Raw genomic sequence first — 14686 nt, 5'->3', positions numbered from 1 at the left:
CACACCTTTGACCAGAATTATTACTTGTAAAAAAAAAAATATACATAAGAGTTGAAGATGGCATCCAAGAAATCCTGGTACAGACAAGTGAATTTCCCTGTAGGTTCATGTTTGAGGTGGTTCATTTAAGCGAGTTTACATTTGCTCTACATTACATTTATACAGCACCAACAGGATTCTTTCTAACTGTAATGAGCATCTTTGCTTCTGTTTTAAAAAATAAAAATAAAAACACTACTCGTCAAAAGTTTTAGAGCACCTTAATTTGTCTTATTGTTACTGATATTTACAGAGTATAAAGTCTCAGTGTATAAAGTGTAACACTTATCATCACTGGACTTGAGTTACTGAAAGTTCAATAGAAACCTGAAGAGAAACAGTGTGGTAAAAACCTTTGACCAGTAGTAGTGAAAATCATTGAGCAATATTTACCACAACACCTGAGGGTAAAATAATCAAGTTAGACAAACACACAGAAGTCAAGTGTGCTTTTGGAAATCCACTTCACGATTTCTGAGACCAAATAGATATCAGAACTACTCCAATTTGTCCAGCAGCTGACGAATGTCCACTTGGCCACGGTAGATTCTCTTCAGTCCTCTGGGGAGATAGCGGCAGGACGAGAGGTTGAGGTAGCTCAAAGCCGTCATTTGTCCGACAATTGACCTGCAAAAAAAAAAGAGAAAATAACAGGTATTAAAGAAAAACTCTGAGGATTTACAAATGTGAATGTTTGATTCATCCTCGGATCTGTTGGTGTTCAAGTACCTGAGGGCGGAGGGTGTGATCCTGGTCCCGCTCAGGTTGAGTGAACGCAGTGTATCTGCCTCTGTTGCTCCAGCTAAGTAACTCATTGCTAGCTCCAGATCCTCCTCAGTGAACAGCTGATTCGCAACGTCAAGCTGTTGCAAAGACTGACTCCACTTCTGGGTCACCATGTGAAGTCCCTTCTTCGGTGATGATGACGCAGCATGGCTGTTGAAGTACTGTCCCCAGAACAGACACTCGAGATCTGCAAAATCCCAAAGGATGAGAAAAAGACGAGGGAGGCAACAAATAATAAGATATTTCATTCGTAGATTCCAAATAGAAAAATCCAGTCGACATACAATACCAGTCAAAGGTTTGGACACACCTTCTCATTCAATGGTTTTTCTTTATTTTTATTATTTTCTACATTTTAGATTCAAACTGAAGACATCAAAACTATGAAGGAACACATATGGAATTATACAGTAAACACAAAAGAGTTAATTAAAACCAAAGTGCTATCCGTCACCTGACCTAAACCCAGCTGAGAAGGTTTGGTATGAGTTGGAGCACAGAGTGAAGGTCAAAACAGCAACAAGTGTTGGAAAACAAAAAACGTTCCAGGTGACGACCTCATGAAGCTGAGGATTGAATCGAAAGTGTGAGAAAAGCTGTCATCAAAGCAAAAGGTGGATACTTCGGAAAATCTAAAACACATGCTGCTTCGTTTTACACTTTTGTGTTTACTACACAACTCCACATTTGTTCCTTCATAGTTTTGACATCTTCAGTTTGAATCTACAATGTAGAATGTAATAAAAATGAAAACAAACTTTTGACTCGTAGTGTAAGTTTCTGTAAAACAAACAAAAAGCTTCACACAAATTCAATTTAAATCCTACTTCAGCAAAAGTATAAATCTGCAGGCCTACCAGTGCAGGGTAATGATGCGAGTCCAGACGGCGTTATTCGCGAACAGCCTCGCAGGTCCAGCACCCGCAGCTTCGTGGAGCCGAAGAGAATGTCCCACAAATCTTTGTCGGTCATGTAGGAGTAAGAAGTGGTCACGATACACAGCTCCTCCAGTAACGGGAAGCCCGACGCCGCATCGGCAGCGCTACGCATCGTCTTGTGCAGAGGTCTGATATTCAGCATCCGAAAGGTCTGATGGGAATTACAATACATGTGCAGTGGGTGTACACTTTGTGTTACATGTCTATGTAGGAAAAGTGCTCTATAAATAAAGTTTGATTGATTGATTGATGTTCCAAACACACTGATTCAATGTATAATGGAAGATTTGACAACACAAGGATCATGGTGCATGTGAGTCAGAGTGGACAAATTCACATATGATTAATATGGTGCTTGATAATCAAAAAATGGGAAAAGTGAAAGCAACAAAAGATAGATGACAGGAAAAAACAAAAACACAAAACATCAATTTTTCTCATTTATTTATTTATACCCCAAACATCATTGAGGTTTCCCTCATGTGATGCATAGAAACACAGAGTTAGAAATGCATGGCCATCTAGACAAGTATCAGACTTTCACATCACTGAAAAAAGATGAAAAATATAAGCAGTGTGTATATTTAGATATATACAGCTCTGGAAAAAATTAAGAGACCTCTTCAAAATGATCAGTTCCTTTGGTTTTACTATTCATAACGAACACTTTTGTTTCATTTTATAACCTACTGACAAAATTTATCCCAAATTGGAAATGTTATCATTTAGAGCATTTATTTGCAGAAAATGGAAATTGGAAATAAAAATGTTATCATTTAGAGCATTTATTTGCAGAAAATGGCAACAAGTCAAAATAACAAAACAATTCTGGTGTTTTCAGACCTTGTATGAGGCAAAGAAAACAAGTTCATATTCATTTTAAAACAACACAACACTACCTTTTAAACTTAGGAAGAGTTTAGAAATCAAAATTGGTGGAATCATCTCCATTTTTTGTCACAGCAGTGTTTTTTTTAAATTTATTTATTTATTTATAATCTTTCTTCCTCATTAAATCTGATTTGGTTCAGGTGATCGGCTAAGTAGAGTGAGGTGAGCTTGTGTTGGAGTTCAATCAATAGACACTGGAATCGATGGCTGCCATACATGTAGAGAAGCTGATTTGTTAAGAAAATTTTGGAGTAGTGGTCTCTTTATTTTTTCCAGAGCTGTAGATATTTAGATATATATATAATATGTGTGTGTTTTACCTTGAGTTTAGGACATGCCATCTGCAGCGCCTGGATGCAAACAGAGAGTTCACAGTCTTTACTGTCGAGCCTTGTGTTGACCTCCAGCAACTCCAGGTCAGGACAGAATCCTCTCTGGAAAATAAAATTCAGGTGGTTTTTGTTATTGGCACTGCCTCCATCTGTCTCTCTCATACATGAGACAAAAAGGCAGGAAAGATGAAGAACTTACAGTTATAGCAGCCAGGAGTCGGTCATTCTTTAGTCCGTGAGTGAATAAAATCTGCTTGATCTGGCTGCCATGATGCTCCAGGTACTCCAGCAGGCCCTCAACCTGAAACTACAATAGAAACGCCTGTTAAAGGGATAGTTCAACATTTAGTCAGTCAGATCCTCCTCTCACCATAACCCCTATAGTCGTAGCAGCAGGTTCATCACCTTTAATCATCGGTGCATGTTGTTTTGAGATCGGCAGGGCAGAGACGTGAGCTGTGCAAGTTGTGACCTGCACATTCACCACGCTATGAGATAATCATGTAACATTAGAGACAGAGTTGTTTAAGAGGCAAATGCAGCCGGAACTACATTCCAGACATGGCTGCTGGGCGGAGGGATTTCAAAAGAGAAAGTAGTTCAGTATTTGCTTCATGTGTTGTAATGTTACATGATTATACATTATTATTTCTTAGCGTGGTGAATGTGCAGGTCACAACTTGTCCACCAGAGCGTTGTGGAGTTGTTGGATTGTGTATTTGATGAGTTTGATGAGGGAAACCAAGAAATCCCATGAGACTCCGTAGTGTAGCTCTGAGCAGCTCACGGCTCTGCTCCGCTGTTTTAAAAATGGCTTGCACCGACAATTGATGGTAACAAACCTACTGCTATGACTATAGGGATTATGGTGAGAGGAGGATCTGACTAAATGTTGAACTATCCCTTTAAACAAGTCCAGGCTGGAAATGAACCGTGCTGGTGAACTCTGGCTGTGTGGGTGATGTCAGATGTAAGATGAGCCAGCTGGACAGTAACAACACATCATTTTCTGAAGCTGTAGGATTAAACGCTGACAGCAGCTCATGAATGTTAGCGTGTCGTCATGGTGACACCATAATCCCCCTCTGACAACGAACCTATAACCCGTGGCCTTCACTTCCTTCACCGGCCTGAGAGTGACGTACCTCTGAGTACTGCAGGTCGATGCTCTGCAGAGAGCGGCTGTGCAGGCCGAGGCTGAGGAAGGCTTCGACCGTCAGGCCCGAGCAGTACGAGAGCTTGAGGGAACGCAGCTGAGGACAAAACTGGGCCACCAGCTGACCACAAAAGAAAAGAGAAAAACTCAGTAAACACAACATGTTAACACAGAAAAGAAGGTTTAATATTGGGATTTGGTAAAACATAAACAATCTTTAAAGATTCATACAAACTTCCAACCTATGACCTACAGTTAGCGTTAGTTGTAGTTGTGAATCTCAAACTAAAGTTCCCATTACAGCGTCTCTGCAGGTTTCACCAGCTCAAATTTAAGCCTTTTTAAGACCTTTTTAAGACCATTATGGATGAAATTTAAGACCTATCATGACAAATAAAAAACGTACAAAAGAAATGCGGAGTTACAAAAGTAGAAATTGATTGCAATATATAAGTTGCTCGTTAGGCTTGTTTGTAGTTGAAAATACATTCAATAAAGCACAATGAGGTGTCGCAGGAGCATTTTATTGAGCATTTGGGGTAGCGAGGGCTCTACCATAACATTTTTCCCAAGGAGCATGACTAAAGTAAACTATTTTCCCAGTTTGGACATGTATTTTTTTAGGGTCAAATGCGAGTGAAATGCTCGCCCATGATGGGCATAAGAAAATTTAGGACCTGTCTAAAAATTATTTAAGACTTGAACACAATAATTCAACGAATTTAAGACATTTTAAGGCCTAAAATTTAGATTTTCAAATTTTAGACTTAAGACCGCGCGGATACCCTGCATTATAATTGTTCTAATCTTCTTTTATCCACCAACAACATCCTAAAAAATATCATCCTGATGATTAAATCAACGTGTATAAACTCAGGATCCCAGTGAACAATAGTGTTGAATCAGACAGGAAGTGTGTCAGGTCTGGACGACCTACCTCCACTGCATGGTTCACATTCTTTTTCCAGTGACAGAGGGAAAAATGTCGCAGCTGAGAAAATCTACAAACAGAAAAAGACAAACAGGTTATTATGTGACAGTAAAAATAAAAAGACAAACCATATAACTTCATATAAACACCGACCTGTTTTTTGCCAACCAGTTCAAAGTGTCCTTAATCTTCTTCTCAGTTCTTGAGACCTGATTTTTCCCTGGTTCGATCCAGCAGAACCCCATGGTCACGTCGCGCCACAGCGTCGGACTCGAGGCCGCGGCGTTCCACAGATGACAAACTCTCCCAACCCTGCACCACAAACACAACAGGAAACATCATCATTCTAAATTATATTAATAAAAAATCATATTAAAATGCAGCTCAAATAATCAACACACTAGTCATTAAACAAAAAATTAATCAAAGCCTCTTCATCAAATGTTTAAATCTTCCTCTGCTGTGGTGATACATTGATCTTTGAATTGGGTTTTTAAATGTCCATCAGACAAAACATGGATTTGAAGATGATTTCCTCAAAGTCTGTGAAATGTGACAGAAGTTGTTTTCATAATATTTAATTATCTTCAATTGTCTTTTAATTAACTTTCTTCATAATCTTTCAGGCTTTTGAAACCGTAAATAACAGCTTCAAGTCACAACTTACGACTTTGTAGCGTTCCAGGCAACCCACTCGTGTTTTTCCGACCTGTTTTACCTGTGAAAGTCACTATAACGGCCACTCGTAACTTCCGACCCGTGAACCACTTCACAGGTCGGGAAAAACACGAGTTACGAGTTTCCTTGAACGCACCATAACAGTCCTCGTCCCTACGTCGCCACATTCACGGCGTCCCTTGGCTGCACACACAGCCCTGCATACCGTTCTCTCTCCTCATTGGATAAAAACTGTAGGATACGATAAATGTTTTCTCCTCGGCTCAGAGCAGAGCAGAGTGACTGACAGACCCGTGTTTCGGTCCAAACACTCTATGTAAGTGATTGCTGTGGGAAGATACAACTATTTAAGACTTATATTAACACAAATATATCACTTACTTCTGCTTTAATAGTTGTATTGTTTTGGGGACTAGGATGTAATTTAGCACCAGTGCTAAATCTGGTGTATTTACAGTGGGTACTCTAGCACTCACTGCCCATTAATATGCACTGTCCCGACTAAAAAAACAAATAAAGTAAAGTAGATTGTGATCCGCAAAGTGAAACCAGACTAATTAAAACACAGTTCCTCCCTGACTATGTGCTCGCCTGGTATCAGTCACAGTGAGCAGGTCATGATAGAAATCAGTTCATCAAACATGTTTTTATTACCTGCATAAAAATGGCACAGCACCGTCTTGTACGACCACCATCTGGAAAATCTTAACCAGCACCTCCTCAGGAAGACTTTCACCCCATCGGTGGTCCGGTGCTCTCCGTGGCACAAACACAGCAGTCTCCTCCTCCTCTGGCTTTGTCGCTGGGACGGTTGCAGGTTTAGGTTTGGCACGGACCGTCCTTTTTTTCTTTATCTCGTTGACTTTTAACTTTTTTTTAACAAGCTTTTTCTTTTTGTTTCCCTTCTTCGGGGGCTTCCAGGCTGAACCTCCGCCGTACTGAGAGGTGGTACTGGATATGACAAGAAGCATATCTTCCCCCTGATGGACGGTGTAGTTTGGCCGGGCCGGCCTGGACACTCTGGCCTTTTTTCGCTTCTTTGTTGTTGCATTTTTTGTCTCACTGGATTTTCTCTTCAGAGCAGTTGTCTTTGACTTCTTTGGTCCACCCTCTCTTGGTCCCGATGCAGATGAACTGCTCGGTGCAGCGTCCTCCTTCCTGTCGCTATGTGCGGTTGACGCCTCTGCTGCAGGAGAATCCATCATGTGCTACTTACTATGTGGTCGTCACAATGAGCTTCATTACAAGAGAACCAGACACCGACAGTGGAGTAGTGACATATCAGGACCTGAAAAAAATTAAATAAACAGAGTAAGATGAGGAAATACAGTGGCACCCCTGGTCCAAATGTCTGTTCATGTGAACAGTTCATCAAGGGGAAGATGAAATGATCTCCAAAAGACATAAAGTTAAACATGAAACACTTTTTTTCAATATTTTAAGTGTATTATTTTAGTTTTCTACAGTTTTAGAGTGAAAAGGGGAAACAAAGCATTCATCTTTCACTTGCTAAACTGTTCACATTAACAGACATTTGGACCAGGGGTGTCCAAACTTTTGCACGACATCTCTACATTAAATGTCCTGTTAATACACAATAAATGGGAGGTGGGAACAGAAAAACAGGACATGGTTATCGTGTAATTAAAAGCTGAAGCTCTTGAAGGCGGCTTCAAGTAATACTGATTTATGATATGGGTAATAAAATCAGTAAACAAAGGCACTCGAGGTAATTTACAAGCAGAATTATACACCAGGTGATTTTGTATATTACAAATTAACTTAATGCACAATATAAAACCCACTTTCCGTCGTGTTAATTGTTAGGTAATTTAATAATTACTCCAACAACGACTTCTTTACATGTGTTTGTTTTTGTTTGGCTGTTAGCTAACCTGTGTTGCTACTAGCCGCCTAGCTACTCACCAACAAGTCACAATGCGGCTTAACGAAGCAGACAAACGACACGGCAGCTGTCACTACGTTGGCGGCATTTGTTGTCCTAATAAATATGAATCATATCCATTAAAGAAAACGAGCAGTTCGTGCTCGATGTTGGGTTAGGTTTCTGATTTTTGCTGCTGCTGCTGCTAGCCAGCCAGTCAATAACGGCTAATTTCACTTCCTCTAGCCTCCGTACAATGCGCCTCTCTGATTGGTGGAGACCACCATAATATCCCGCCTTCCGGGAAAGTATCCAATCACCGCGCAGCTCCACAGTTTCGACTCCTCCCACTCGCAGTGTTGTTGCCGTGGTGAGGAGCGACGAACATGTTGTAGAGGAGCTACTGCTGCTGCTGTGGGTAGGAACTGAACTTATACTTTTAATTTCTGCTTTTACGGCCTGGTTGTTCTTGAAAGCATTTCATTTTAAAAACGCGGCTCTTATCCTGTGGTGTCAGACGTGTGTTGTTGTTGAATTTGAGCATCGTGCTGATTTAGTTTGCAGGTAAAAAAGTTGACGCTAACGTTAGCATGTTGCTAGTTAGCATTGGCCTGCAGAGATAGTTCAGCGTGGCGACAGAGCTTTTACTGTGAAAAGTTAGAGCAGTAAACCAGATTGTTTCATTACAGGATGTAGTTTTAAGGTGAGACTGTTGGAGACTGTGTTTTTTTTCTTAGTTTTTCTATGCTGCTGCACTCTGGTGTTGTGATTTTGTTCAACCCATTTAAATGAGCCATATTTCTGTGATATTACATGTGTAATGTGTTCAATAACTCTCAAATCCCCTGAAACACTTGAACATGAGTGCATCAAAACAAAAATGCACAGAGAACTTGAATGAACTCCCACCCAAAACATAGCCTAATCAGTCACACAACATTGCTATACTTTGTTTTGAAAATACAGAAACAAATACATACATAAGTAGAAGTGGTAAACAATGAGTTTAAATTCATTCAAATAAATACATGTGAGCTGAAAATGGTTACAACTTATTTTCTGTTTCAGGGAAATTTCAGCATTGTGCCTTTCTGCTTGCTAATGCCAAGGACTAGCATTACACAACATGGCTACATTCTCCAGGAAAAAACGAAAGGTATTTTTGTTTCATTTGTGTTCTTCACTCAGTTGATTTAACAGTTAATTCACAGTCAACTGTTCAATCTTATTTATCGAGTATCAACCAAATTAATGCTTTGATTACAAAGGAATTTAAATGGGTAAGTGTAAATAAGTATTTATCCCTTTTGTGATGAGTGTAAAGACGCTGAGGATTAAATATTTTCTAATGGGTCCTTTCTGTTAAAACAGCACACAATGGAGGACAGTGAAGATTTCTCTCTCGGTGCAAAAGCTGCTGTAACTGATGCAAATCTGAGTAAGTAAAACAGGCATTTCATTATAATTACTATATATGATAATTTTTCATCTCTACATATTGTGTAGAGATGACACATGTGTCACTGGGAAGTAGATAATTAATCTGTTTATTAAACTGAAGGCCAACAGAAAACTTTGAATATGAAGAAATTGCCTTGACATTTATCGAAAATAATCAGATTTTACACTTCGTTTTAGATTTGTCTAATCACCTGCTATCTTGTCTGTTTTTCAGGGGATGAGTACTATTGGAAGCTTGTGGCGGATTTTATTGGTCCTCAAACAGGGGAATGTTTAGAGCTTGAAGAGACGCTATGCAAGAACAGAGTCCTGATTCAAGTGGGACTTCTGAGGGAGGATAATAATTTCCCATGGGTTGCCATCGTAGAATGGGTAAAGAAAATCTTCCCCAGATACAAGACGGCTGATTTTCGTCGTTTGATTGAAAGAGGCATTGCGACAACGCTGAGCCTGGGAAGCGAAGCAAGGTTTGCTTTTCTGGAATCACCTGTTAACTTTAACTTTGTCGGCCCAGTATGTGACAGCATCGGGGTTGAACGACAACACCTTTTGGAAATGAGGGACTTTTCAGAGCAAGCACAGTCGATCGAAGTCACAAATGGATTGATTCTGGAGCTGACCAACTTTATTGCCAGGGAAAAAATTGCCCCAGTTATTATAGTTAGCTGGCTTAAAAACTTCAACCCTGAGTATTGTAAGAGAGGGGATATTTACAAGGCGTACAAGATGCTCAGGAGCAAGATAAAAAAGATAAAACAGTACTGCTGCAACTCTGAAACAAGAAGTCACAGGAGGAGCGCAGCGTTGGAAAATATGCTTCAAACTCCATTTGAACTAGTGCGGCAAAAAGCACCAAAGCCTGTGGTCAAGAAACGCATTAGAAGAGAGGACGGTTACGAGAAAGTTACAATCAAGGAAGAGTACGAGAGCTATGAAATCATGCAAGGAGATGGTCCCGACATGGAGAGAGCAGTCTTAAAGAAAGTAATACGGAAGGAACACGTGTCTATATACGATGAAAGTGACGGGGATTCGGGCGCATCCAGCAGCGAGGACGACAGGACAAACAGCAAAGCAGAAGCCCTGACGTTGCTGGACATCGCAATGCTGTCTGTCCAGAAGTTGTCAAGTGTGTACGGTGAGAAAACCACAGCGTGCAAGAAACTTTCTCTGGATCTACTCAAAAACCACTACACTCTGACCTGCAAGGAGCATCCCGCCATGGCGGAGTTTGAGACGAAACTGGAATTGCTCAGCGGAGGCATTTCTCTGGCCTCGCCCGTGGCGTTTTTAAACTACAACGCCAACTTCCTCGTTGACGTGCACGACGCGGTCGAGCAGCAAATCATGGCTTTTGAAAAAGAGATTGTTCTGTCAACAGGAGAGAAGCTTGGCCGCGACAAGCTTCTAAAATTCAAGAACTTTCTAAATATGTCAGAAAGCGCCACCTCACGCTACATTCACATGGCCTGTGATCTCTTAAGCCCCCGCGCCTCTGGTATGCATAGTTATAGAAAGCACTGGGTGGCCTTCTGCGAGGAGAAGAAAAACCCCTCCAAACTTGCGGTGAATGAGTCAAACCCCTTCAACAACTACTTTGAAGCTGCAGCGGGTGTGATTCACCATCACAAGGAGATTGGGCTCTTCATCTCTGATTTGCTTTCGCTGGACGACGAAAACTGCCCGAATGTTGTTCTCGAAAGCATCGCCGGTGACGCTGAAGATTCTATGATTCAGAGCTTTGTGTGCGTCCTGGCCATTGTTTACTGCAAAATCCTCGGCCCGTACTGGCAGCTGCTGAAAAGTGGCGCCGAGTACTCGCTGTTCAGTCGGTACATGCTCTGTCTCTACCAGAAGTTCCTCGATTGGTCCAAAGATCCTTCAACTTTACTCGAACCTGAAGAGGCCACAAATGTTTTTCTGCAGTTTCCGTTGCAGGAGAAGACTTTTGAAGGCGTGTTTCATTTCTGTGGTCAGTGGCACACGAATAGGGAGCTCATCAAGGCTTGCTTGAAGAGGACAATAAAGGTGATTGCGGCCGTCACTGATGAACATCTGAAGGACTTTCTACCAGGAGGAAAGTTGTCTGAAGTCCCTCCTCCGGATTTGAGTTTGCAACTTGTGAGTTGCCCGTTCTCGGTCCTGATGGCGGAGTATCCTCTCGGCGACGACGACCCTGACAAGAAGAAAAAACCCGACAGGCCCTCGAAACAGTCCTCGCAGAAAAACAGGCTATCAGACAGCTCTCAGGAAGAGGATGACCGGCCTGGATCGTGTCACAACAGCTCTGATGAATCCTCCGGTCGGCACACTAAAAAACACGCTCGCATGGGGCCGAAAGATGAAGGCAGCCCACAGCAGAAGAAAACCTTCAGTGGTAAAAGAGAAAGGGCTGTAAGAGTGGAGCAGGAGGAGGTGGAGGAGAACATGGACAGGGACTACATCATAGCTTCAGTGAACAGGAACGGCGGGCCATGCAGGACGCAGTCGGACGTCGACAAAATGATGCTGCGCTTCGATGGAAAACCTCGAGTAGAGAAACGGGAAGCGGTACGCTGCGAGATACTGTACCAGAGAATGATTCTCAACAACATGAACACACACCTGGACTGCATTTTCCGCAACTGCACAGACATGGTGCTGAAGCTAAAGCTGGCGCTGCCGCGTGTTAAACCGGGGTACTCGCTCGTTTTGGCGCCAAAAAAGACCAAGGTTAAGTTTATGCGCCAAAAGCCAAACGCAGCTGGGCCGAGTGAGAGCAGCAGCACGTGGGGCGTTTAAGTGCATCTAAAATAAGTGTCATACTAACGGACAGAGAGAGACGAATAACTTAACCCTTAAAATGGAACGTATGCCAACATGTGACGTCCTCACATGACCCCGTGTTTAAGAACAGAAATAAACACAATGACCTCAATCTTTCAATGCAAACACACAGTAATAATGATTGATGATTCTGGATATACCAGACAAAGCAATTATGTATGTTGTACAAACGGTATTTTTTATGCCATGATTTGACACAGTTGTTATATTGTGCACTGCAACACATTTTTGAAGCAATTAATTTGTGCTGTATTGGAACTATCTCTAGAAAATAAAACACTGAGGTTTACAGTATGTATCGTAATTAATTTACTACTGTTTATCAACTACCTTGTCAAAATAAACCTCTTTCTTTATATCTACTCTGTCTTCTGTGATAAAAGTGTATGGTAGTGTCTCTTTTTTTACTGTGACCATAGTTCAGTTACAGAATCAGCCGAGTTCAAGTTCATGACTGTATGGGCCCAGTGTTTGTGTCATAATCACAATGTGTTTCTTAGATTTGAAGGGCATTTGTGGTTGCATCACATGCATCAGCAGCAATGTCAGCGAGTTCATGCCTTCATGCTTATAAAAGCTGGGAGTCTGGGAGGGGCTCAGGCAGCGAAGACAGTATGGGGCTTATTGGGGTCACTGTGCCAAAAGAACATTATGTTGTTTTTTCCTTACTACAGTGGATCTAAGATCTACTGACGGGCTTAGAGGAAATGAGAGGGGGGCTGCAGGCTTTGTAATGAACACCCTCCATTGTTTGTTTTGATGTTATGGGAGATTAGATAACTTATACTAAATATAATGTCAAGTAAACGCCCCACATTTATCCTTTATAAGAAGAGCTGCGTTGCTGCGTGGACTCATAGTAAATGCATGTACAGTACTGTATAATGCAGTGCTGTTTCTGAGACGCCGCCTGCTTCGGTTGTCGTGGGAAGATAAAACAAACGCACCCCCATGGTTGTCCAACGAGGAATTCTACAAAGGTGGTGCGTTCAGGGGGTTCAGTAAACGGATGCTTCGTCTAGACATTGCATTAAAAAGCCAGGATGGACCCAGTGTCGCATTGAGGTAGGTAGTTTTCGGTGATATGTGTAGTTGGGAGACTAAGAAAACCATCAATACTGCCCTACAAAGGCAAAGTGCAGTATCTTAAAATGCCAAACTGAGAAAAACAGCTTTTTGTGTTTTTCATTGTCAGGTTTAAGCATCAAATTATGAATAACTACCAAGTCTATAATTGATTAGCTAATTGTGGACTGTCTTTCTGACCAATTTTGACCATTTTATGGCATATTTTGTGACCAATTTTGACAGTTTTAAGGCAGATACTGCACTTTTGCCTTGGTTTTGGTGCAGATACTGCACTTTTGCCTTGGTTTTACTCCAATGGAATTATAGAGTAAATTAAGATAGGCTACTGCATTTTGCTTTGGTTTCACATTGCTTTTTTGGATGGACAGCAAAATAAAAAAGCCCAATAACTCTGGAAATTTTAGCAGTACCACTATCAAATTCTACCAGATTGAAGAGAATATGCCACACTTTTGATTGGTCAAAAAAAAAAAAAAAAGATACTGCACTTTGCCTTTGTAGGGCAGAATATATATATATATATTGTTTTAAACTTTATTAACACTTATGTACATAACAATATTGTTGTGCCAGGGGAAGAGAAATAGGCTATATAAAAGTAGGCTAAATATATAAAGAGTTTATAATTACCATGTATATATTTAAAAAATGCATTGATGTAAAGAAAATCATATTAATTAAATAAATATTTATCCAAAATAAAATTTGTTTTTAACGCTTTTGGTATTTCAAGTCCTTTGGTGTCGGTGCCGTACTGAAAAAGTTCTTTCAAAAAAAGTGTAAAGTTTCAGTCCATTTTCTTTTGTGTATATGAAAATTTCCTAAAAATAAGACAAGTTGTTCCAAAAAAATTAAATCATTATCCATTTGGTTATCATCAAAGTCAAGAAAAATGTCCTTTTCATGTAGATGTATTGAGTTCAAGGAAGTTTTGTACATTCAACCAACATTATTTGAGAATATAAACAATGAAAAAATAAATGTAGGCTACAATGGATTCATCAAACAAACAAACCACAGAAATCACAGGAGTATAGCTACAATATCGAGTTTGAATCTTTCTAATGATTGTGTAGGGCAGAATAAATAGCCTCCTGGAAAAAGCGATAACCGTCTTGTTTTATAATTGACAGAAACCGATCAGATGTTGTGATTTCCGAGCGGCAGTGAAGGCAACAACCGAAGGGGCGGGAACTTTGCGTAAGTTCCACCACCATTCTCCTCCAGGTTGACACACACACAGAGAGAGAAGGAACAGCGTGAAGAGTCCTGAACTGTCCGCCAGCAGCGTCTGAACTCCGGACACCGAGTCAAACGGTTCCTCCAGGAGGGGGTTCTTTCTGTGTCGTTGTGGCCGGGGTGAGCGGCGCCATGTCCGGCTGCAGCTGGTGGAGCGGCGCCGCGGTGACCCACGGGCTGGTGGCTCTGTTCGCCATGGGCTCCTGGGTCTCCGTCAACAGCCTGTGGGTCGAGCTGCCGGTGGTTGTCAACGTGCTGCCCGAAGGTCAGTGGTCCAACTCACACACTCACACACACTCACACACATAAACAAACACACACACAGAGAGAGCCAGTTACATCCGGGTCCTAATGTGTAGCCGTTTTGGTGTTAGCTTCATCTGTTAGCAACAAGCTAAACACTTGACTTGACTGTAGCCCACAGGAGAGAGCCAG

General features: G+C 41.3%; 4 protein-coding genes across 5 annotated transcripts in view; 3 read left to right on the top strand and 1 right to left on the bottom strand.

The window, feature by feature from the left end:
• Positions 1-14686, top strand: part of mbpa (myelin basic protein a) — a 354691-nt gene that overhangs the window by 21966 nt on the left and 318039 nt on the right. The gene's annotated exons all lie outside the window — the stretch shown is intronic.
• Positions 223-14686, bottom strand: part of fbxl6 (F-box and leucine-rich repeat protein 6) — a 25547-nt gene continuing 11083 nt past the window's right edge. Inside the window, exons 1-10 of one of the 2 annotated variants that reach the window (XM_085790719.1) lie at positions 7678-7901; positions 6406-7039; positions 5227-5385; positions 5080-5143; positions 4132-4263; positions 3186-3293; positions 2975-3088; positions 1683-1914; positions 769-1012; positions 223-666 (exon numbers count right to left, since the gene is read on the bottom strand). In XM_085790719.1, the coding sequence (XP_085646845.1) occupies positions 537-666; positions 769-1012; positions 1683-1914; positions 2975-3088; positions 3186-3293; positions 4132-4263; positions 5080-5143; positions 5227-5385; positions 6406-6956 (1734 nt within the window). In that variant the 5' untranslated portion in view covers positions 6957-7039; positions 7678-7901 and the 3' untranslated portion in view covers positions 223-536. Of the gene's footprint in view, positions 667-768; positions 1013-1682; positions 1915-2974; positions 3089-3185; positions 3294-4131; positions 4264-5079; positions 5144-5226; positions 5386-6405; positions 7040-7677; positions 7902-14686 lie in introns of those variants that run through there. The other variant, XM_085790720.1, reaches the window with a different exon arrangement.
• On the top strand, positions 8039-12189 carry LOC146977942 (uncharacterized). Its single transcript, XM_085790718.1, has 4 exons — positions 8039-8054; positions 8705-8792; positions 9008-9074; positions 9312-12189. Exons 2-4 carry the CDS (start codon positions 8763-8765, stop codon positions 11876-11878), a joined length of 2664 nt encoding a protein of 887 aa, XP_085646844.1. The 5' UTR covers positions 8039-8054; positions 8705-8762; the 3' UTR covers positions 11879-12189.
• slc52a2 (solute carrier family 52 member 2) overlaps positions 14270-14686 on the top strand; it is a 15448-nt gene continuing 15031 nt past the window's right edge. The window contains exon 1 of the mRNA XM_085790721.1: positions 14270-14516. Within this exon, the coding sequence (XP_085646847.1) occupies positions 14384-14516 (133 nt within the window). The 5' untranslated portion in view covers positions 14270-14383. The remainder of the gene's footprint in view (positions 14517-14686) is intronic.

Source organism: Trachurus japonicus, chromosome 11 (assembly GCF_045865225.1).
Source record: "Trachurus japonicus isolate A0001 chromosome 11, Traja_1.0".
Taxonomy (NCBI): domain Eukaryota; kingdom Metazoa; phylum Chordata; class Actinopteri; order Carangiformes; family Carangidae; genus Trachurus; species Trachurus japonicus.
Note: the sequence above shows the minus strand (reverse complement) of the source record. Positions and strands in the feature narration are given on the sequence as shown.